This window comes from Pectinophora gossypiella, chromosome 4, assembly GCF_024362695.1.
Source record: "Pectinophora gossypiella chromosome 4, ilPecGoss1.1, whole genome shotgun sequence".
NCBI classification, from domain to species: Eukaryota; Metazoa; Arthropoda; class Insecta; order Lepidoptera; family Gelechiidae; genus Pectinophora; species Pectinophora gossypiella.
This window is the reverse complement of record NC_065407.1, coordinates 10,805,411-10,813,131: the sequence shown is the minus strand read 5'-3', so window position 1 is coordinate 10,813,131 and position 7,721 is coordinate 10,805,411. Positions and strand designations below refer to the sequence as shown.

Here is a 7,721-nt window from a genome sequence, read left to right as displayed (position 1 = left end):
CGGATAGCTTTCCCGTTGTATACTTTCACCTGCCCGTGATTTAGGCACTAATGTGAAGATATTGAATCATGTTCTAGAAAAGCTAAAAAACCATTCTAATATTTTAAAAAATAAATGTTTGGTAAAAAATCTTCGAGAATAAACGAATTTCATTAATAAATTCACTTGTATATTCATCGTTTATAGGTTGCCATTGGTACTAATTCCTGCAGACACCGTCTAATTTTAATTTAAGTTACACCTGTCATTTTCTTATCAGCCGAAAAGAAAAGAGACGAGCAATTAACAGCCATAAAATATATGCAACACACATGAATTTTAGGCAGAAATCTAAAACAAACCTTTAAAAAAATTACATTGGTAAATAACCCGAGAGAATTGACAGCACACATAAAATGGATTGCATATCAGCGAGATGCCTATTTAATTCGCCTGGGTTATTCATTCATATTAAAATTAATAGTTGTCAACCATCCGTCCCTTTCCGGCTAAGAAAAAGACGGGTATATCTTAAAATAAAATTAAGAGGTGTCTGCAGGAATCGGGGCAATTGTGCATTATTGACCAAATTCTGCAGATTAGCCCAATTTCCTAATTAAGTTGGCAACATTACAATCGAGCGAAATGTCATTCGTTGCACTGATTTTGCTTGCAATCATTTGTGCGCTACCCAGAAAAACAAAGCAGACTTTACTATACAACTCATATTACAGTCGTATGCACTTTCTCTTTCTCGTTCATCAACTAGCTCTTTTATATGTCAATCACCAAGTATTTTTATCTGCAGCTGTTCTGTTTTTGTTTGCAATTTTTGTTTTCTTGACCAACTTCTGATGACCTCTCGTACGATAGTCATATGTTTTACAAGGAGGAAAAAAATCATTCTCCTTCAAACTTCGGCTGAGAAGTGTAGTGTTTCGTTTCGTACCTAACTTGTTTCATACTTTACTTTTTATAACTATGAAGCCTAACTCCGGCCTGACTCGTTTCCACAACTGTTTTATTCTTAGAAACGGTAAAATTATTAAGGAGGACTTATGGATTCGCGACGGTAAAATCGAAAACCCTGAACAAATATTTTATGTGGAACAACTGGAGGCCGATGTAACTGTAAACTGCGAGGACCTGCTTATTGCACCAGGTTTTATCGACATACAAATCAATGGTAAGTGACCATAATACAACGTTTCGTTTTAAGTACTTGGCTGTTGTAACTACTTAAAAATCAACAGTTCTGAGTTCAGAACCAAAATTGATATTTCTACTCATCATTGATATTTTTTGTTAAGTAAGATAATAACTAACTCTAAAATGATGTATGCCTCTTTACTTAGGTGGCTGGGGCATAGACTTCTCAGCTAACTCAGACAATGTAGAAGACGGAGTTAAAAAAGTAGCAAAAGAATTGTTAGCACATGGTGTGACATCATTTTGTCCTACAATAGTGACATCAAACAAGGAAATGTACCATAAAACTCTCCCTAGGATACAAAAGACTCAAGGTAACAAGGATGGAGCCACCATTCTTGGAGTACATCTCGAAGGACCATTCATTAGCTTAGCTAAGAAAGGTGCGCATGCTGATGAGTTCATACAATATCCTGAAAAGGTATGTGGTTAAATAAATAAATAGGTTTTAAGGTTGCAAAACTGTTTATTAGTAAGTTAGCTAGCTCCTTGTAACATGGGAAAGAAGGAAAGAAACATGATCTTGTTGTAATCATTTTAGTTTACAGTAGTTCTTTTCATTTGAAGTAGGAGTGAACTTTAATTGTTAATAGCTACCATATTGTAAAGTTATATCAATACTTATAATATTGAGTACAAAGTAAATACTTGTGCAATGTTTACAATCAGTTATTATTATTATCATTAACCCATTTCTGTAAAGTGAGGAAACCGCTATCATGGTTATTGAACTGTGTTATCATATCAATGACAATAAAGTGTACAGGCGTGTTTGGTAAATAAAACAGCTCTGTTAAACAAACAGTAGTACCAAGCTTTTAGATACATTTATGTAATGAACTCTATGACAACTTGATTAACTTAAAAGATACAATAATTTCTCCCCATGCCCTAATAGGTCTTCCTTTCTAGTTATTCAAATGAATATAACACATATTTATTCTAATTTCAGGGCTTACAATCCATTATGGAAACCTATGGGTCCCTAGACAATGTGATCATAGTTACCCTAGCTCCGGAGCTACCAGGAGCCCTGGAAGCTATAAAAGGTCTCACTGCGAAGGGTATCAAAGTTGCACTTGGTCACTCCAGTGCCAGCCTCGCACAAGGTGAAGAGGCAGTGAGAAGTGGGGCAAACTTGATAACACACTTATTCAATGCTATGCTCCCAGTAAGTATTGGTCAAGGAGATTATACAAGGGTCACTGAACACTCACAAACTGGCAAAACGAGTTCACTGAATATCAATTTACACTGTTTTTTCAATCGAAAGATAAAGTAAGGCTGCTGTGTGTTACAATATGATACATTTTATATTTCCCCTAGTTTTCTGCCCATGACTTCCTTCATGTCCTATATTCGTCTGTATCTGTGTGCCACAGATGCACAAAATTCTTCATAAATAATAACTTGTGTTATTTTGATGTATGATCTATTGTTATTATTGTACTGTTTCATTAACATTTTTATGTTAATGCATATAAAAAAAACATGCATGACATTCGCACTTCCATACATCCTGACAAACTTTTCCTTAATATAGTATTATTAGTAACATAGCCTGTGCTATCCTAATGGAAATCCTGTGTGTAATTCTGTAATTACATGCAAAATATTAGCAGCCATTCCAGGATTGTGAAGTGACTTTAAATTTATATTAGGTACTGTTCCTTTCTTTACCACACTGTGCTGTTTTTTGTTTTGAATTTATATCACAGTAATAGACCCTAGAGTTAGATTCATGAATATTTTTCTTTTGCTACCACACGAAAAATGAAATAAGAATTATGTTTGCAGTTTCACCACCGAGACCCTGGCTTGGTGGGTTTGCTGGCTTCATCTACTGACAAGCAAGTGTTCTATGGCATAATCTCTGATGGTATCCATACACATCCCTCTGCACTACGCATAGCTTGCAGAACGAATCCTGAAGGTAAAATACAATAAAACAACTACACATTTTTCTGTAATATATCTGTTAGTTTAGTACAAAAATATGTAATTGTGCTGTACAATAAAATGCAGAATCTATTATTTGTTACAAGTCATAACAATGGTATGTTTATGGGTAAAAATAGGTAATTACTTAGGTAGATATATTATTTTAATAAATAATAGTAATCTATAGAGTAGATAGTCAATAGTGAAAAATTGATAATTTCGGGCGCCCCCGTCAATACGCGCAAAGTGAAGCGCATGGGCAAGACACTACCTACCTTTCCTCGAACGTTTCGTCGTTTTTTTTTTAATTATATTCTTTCTTTACATATTTTATTATTCATTTATTAAAGTACAATTTTAATTATTATTACCTATTTTTTGGTTCCAGGTTTGGTGCTAGTAAGTGACGCAATAGCAGCTCAAGGTTTGGCTGATGGTCACTACAGTATTGGAACGCAATCCGTCACTATGGAAAAAGGACGGGCTTACGTCACAGGCACGAAGACTCTGTGCGGAAGTACAGCTGGACTCAATGAGTGTGTAGCAACCTTTAAGGAATCTACAGGTATGATTGTAATCTTTAATATAGCATAACGACATCAACACACACGGTGCACTACGTAAACGCCCCACTACACTGGGTACCAGCATCCTATCTATCAACCGCAGGAAATTGAAACACTCATTGCGCCATTGCCGGTTAGTGAAAGTGTTGGGTCTAGGAACCATTTCACTATACGATGATCGCAACAAATCTTACAGGTCGCAGTGATAGTGCATGAAAAAAGACCTGCATAGCCCCCAGCTTAATAAAAAAACGCAAGTATTATCATGCGACTCAACCGAATCTCAAGAGGATCCAGAATAAAGCTTTGGTGTAGTAGTTTACCACCTTCCAACATACTCGACTTATACGTGTTTCGTCCTAATAAAATTCTTCAATTCGCAGATTGTTCAACGGAATATGCTCTTGAAACAGCGTCGTTACATCCGGCAAAAGCTCTCGGTATCGACGACAGAAAAGGCAAACTTAACTTCGGATGCGACGCAGACTTCGTCATTCTACATCCGAAATCTTTAAAAGTATTATCAACGTGGATAGCTGGTGAATGCGTTTACAAATCTCCAAGTAACGGTACCGCAAATGTGTGATTTATAAATTATGAATTTATAGAAAAATATTTGTATATTTCGACGAAAATCTTAAAATAATGTTTTCCTAACCATATAATGGAATATCTAATTAATAAAAATACTATTATGACAATTTTAGAAGCTGTTTTATATACGTAATTCATGTGTCTACACTCAGCGGGATCCCCTGTCTGGGAGACATAATGGATTTGTTCTACTGAATTATGCTGAAAACAGAATTTGTTTCGTTAAAAAAACGGAAATACAAAGTTTTCTAACCGACCTCCAGCCAGCGGGATATTACCCAAAGTTAAGTCTGATGAAGTATAAATTGGTATTAACTTTTAGATCTGTATTTATTCTGTTCAACAAAACAAAAAAAAATACTTCTGACATCCTTACTTCAGCTACAATCAAGCTGCAATGAAACCTCCAGTCAGCGGAACTTTTTCTCTCAATGACATTCTTTTGTAACTTTTACACTAAAATAATAAAAAATAACCTATTTACGACTATAATTTCACTTAAATTACCTATTCGTACATCTAGTGCTTAAATTAAGAAGTATATAATTTGAAAGATATTATGTGAGTAGAATATAAAAAAAATCTACACCCGTAAAATTTACACATCCGCGAGGAATGCTCCCTTCCCAACGCGGCACACCCGCTCTCGCCTTTTTTAGTTTTTCTTTCCAGATTTTAACGTTCCGTCTTTCTGTAGGGATTTGTATTCACTCGTGTACTTGTAGGGTTGCCCTCAACGCCTTGTAAGATCGCCCTCAACGCCTTACAGGATCGCCCCTCAACGCCTTACAGGATCGCCCCTCAACGCCTTACAGGATCGCCCCTCAACGCCTTACAGGATCGCCCCTCAACGCCTTACAGGATCGCCCCTCAACGCCTTACACGATCGCCCTCAACGTATTGTATGGTTGACCTCAGCACCTTGTAGGGTTGCCCTCAACGTCTTGTAGGGTTGCCCTCAACGTCTTGTAGGGTTGCCCTCAACGTCTTGTAGGGTTGCCCTCAACGTCTTGTAGGGTTGCCCTCAACGTCTTGTAGGGTTGCCCTCAACGTCTTGTAGGGTTGCCCTCAACGTCTTGTAGGGTTGCCCTCAACGTCTTGTAGGGTTGCCCTCAACGTCTTGTAGGGTTGCCCTCAACGTCTTGTAGGGTTGCCCTCAACGTCTTGTAGGGTTGCCCTCAACGTCTTGTAGGGTTGCCCTCAACGTCTTGTAGGGTTGCCCTCAACGTCTTGTAGGGTTGCCCTCAACGTCTTGTAGGGTTGCCCTCAACGTCTTGTAGGGTTGCCCTCAACGTCTTGTAGGGTTGCCCTCAACGTCTTGTAGGGTTGCCCTCAACGTCTTGTAGGGTTGCCCTCAACGTCTTGTAGGGTTGCCCTCGACGTCTTGTAGGGTTGCCCTCGACGTCTTGTAGGGTTGCCCTCGACGTCTTGTAGGGTTGCCCTCAACGTCTTGTAGGGTTGCCCTCGTCTTGTAGGGTTGCCCTCGACGTCTTGTAGGGTTGCCCTCGACGTCTTGTAGGGTTGCCCTCGACGTCTTGTAGGGTTGCCCTCGATGCCTTATAGAGTTGCGCTCAACGCCTTGCAAGGTTGGCCTCGATGCCTTACAAGGTACTCAATACCCTTTCGGAGCAATTTACCAGATTCTCAATTCACCAGATTCGCAACTCACCAATTCTCAACCAGATTCCCCTTCTTCCCCACCGCACTACCAAGCCGCACTACCAGTTGTGCCGTGGGGAATATTTATTCCCTTCTGCACTACCAGCCAGTAGTGTCGTAGGGGATTTAGAATTTCAAAACACCTTTTTATATTAAAACATCGTTTAGTGGCATGGAAAATCTTTATTGAAGTAAATATATTTATAAAGTCAGTACAATTTAAGTTCAATAGTTTCCAAAAATATTAAAGTGCAGGTTGCTGATCACCTGGCAATGTTAAATATGATTATTTCTTAATTAAAATACAAGCTAATATTGAGAAAACTGTAATATGTGAATAATAACATGTATATACCTAAATAAAATCATGACAAAAATATATTTTAGGCAGGCTCTGAATTATAACACTGCTCTGTGCTGTTGTTATCCTGGCCACAGTTCACGATAATAAACTTATAATTATTAAGAACCCGCTAAGGTCACGTGAAAACTTGCACTCGCCATAAAACAAGAAAGAGTGCAATAAAGACAACCGTCCAATTCTCAAGTAACTTCAGCGGTAAACGAATTTGGTCAAAGTAAGATGTGCAACTAGTTGAAACAAATAAACTCTAACCCTGTCCACTGTAAACATCGAAACTATCTTCCATTACAATAGACAACATTCAAAACATTCAATTCCTCCACAGTTGACGCGTCGTGGACAGACGTAACCAGTTGGGCATCTTATTTTTACAATAAAATTAAACATCAAGTTACAAACCACGCAATGTATATTCATGTATACAATATTACTAAGTGTATGAATGTATATAATGTAAATACATTTTCATGAAAAACAAAATAATATCATGGAATATTCAAAGAGCCAAAATATTTGAGATTAACTCTACCTTGATACATTAACTTCTAAGATCTAGGCACAATGCAGCAGAGACTCCTGTATGGATTACATAACAATTTTCGTTGACTGTGGGGCAAATAGTATCTTATCAGCGAACACCATCACATCAGTTTGTTGAAAGCATTATCTAAACCTGCCGTTAACTTCAATGGTGGGACGAGGAAAAAGATATGTAAAAGTGAATTATTGCAGGAGCTTTTCGGGTAGCATGTGTCGTATGTCGTAATATTTAATAATCGTAGTGTGAGGTGAGCAGTATAGAATAATGGTTTCAGGCGCGTGCGCGTGTCACTCATGTGCTGATGCCGCTGGAGCCCCTGCGGCCGCTCGGGCGGTCGCCGTGAAGGCAAACAACTACATCTAATAAAACTTCAACCTTTACAATGTTTCAAATCTTTACGGAGGGTATTGTCTGTTAGATATAATTTCGTGTCACTGAAGTCCACTGTCTTACAAAACACTCCACGTGGACTACTCCCTAAGTTTAAAATACTTTTTAACAGAACTAAATTATTGAGCAATATATTCTTAAGAGAATATAGTAGAGATTTGCTCGGCTGCACCAACTCTACGGAAAATTCTTGTTAATCCTAGTATCAAATACCAATGCACACTCCACAAATGTCATTTCAACATGAGAATTAAAAATTAAAATTACAAGGAATAGTATACGAAATCTTTGGATCAAAAATTAAAATATGCATATGGAACATGCACCTTTCACACAAATTATTACAATAAATTTGACATCCTCAACATAAAAATGACAAGAAACTTAATACAGTGTAACCTAGGATATACTTAAAACTAATTTGAAAACAAAAGAAAATAGCCATTTTACCATAAACCTAACCAATGAGAAAGTCTCG

At 37.6% G+C, this 7,721-nt stretch overlaps 1 protein-coding gene across 1 annotated transcript; it reads left to right on the top strand.

The window, feature by feature from the left end:
- Positions 1–786: 786 nt before the first annotated feature.
- Positions 787–4,396, top strand: LOC126366066 (N-acetylglucosamine-6-phosphate deacetylase). The gene is made up of 6 exons (XM_050008979.1): positions 787–1,165; positions 1,335–1,609; positions 2,141–2,359; positions 2,986–3,121; positions 3,518–3,694; positions 4,079–4,396. The coding sequence occupies exons 1-6, from the start codon at positions 961–963 to the stop codon at positions 4,279–4,281; spliced, it is 1,215 nt and encodes a 404-aa protein (XP_049864936.1). The 5' UTR covers positions 787–960; the 3' UTR covers positions 4,282–4,396.
- Positions 4,397–7,721: the final 3,325 nt, after the last annotated feature.

Coding starts and splice junctions, on each gene's coding strand:
- LOC126366066 (XM_050008979.1), top strand. CDS start 961: ATGAAGCCTAACTCCGGCCTGACTCGTTTCCACAACTGTTTTATTCTT. Junction 1,610..2,140: donor TCATACAATATCCTGAAAAG/GTATGTGGTTAA, acceptor TTCTAATTTCAG/GGCTTACAATCCATTATGGA. Junction 2,360..2,985: donor TATTCAATGCTATGCTCCCA/GTAAGTATTGGT, acceptor TTATGTTTGCAG/TTTCACCACCGAGACCCTGG.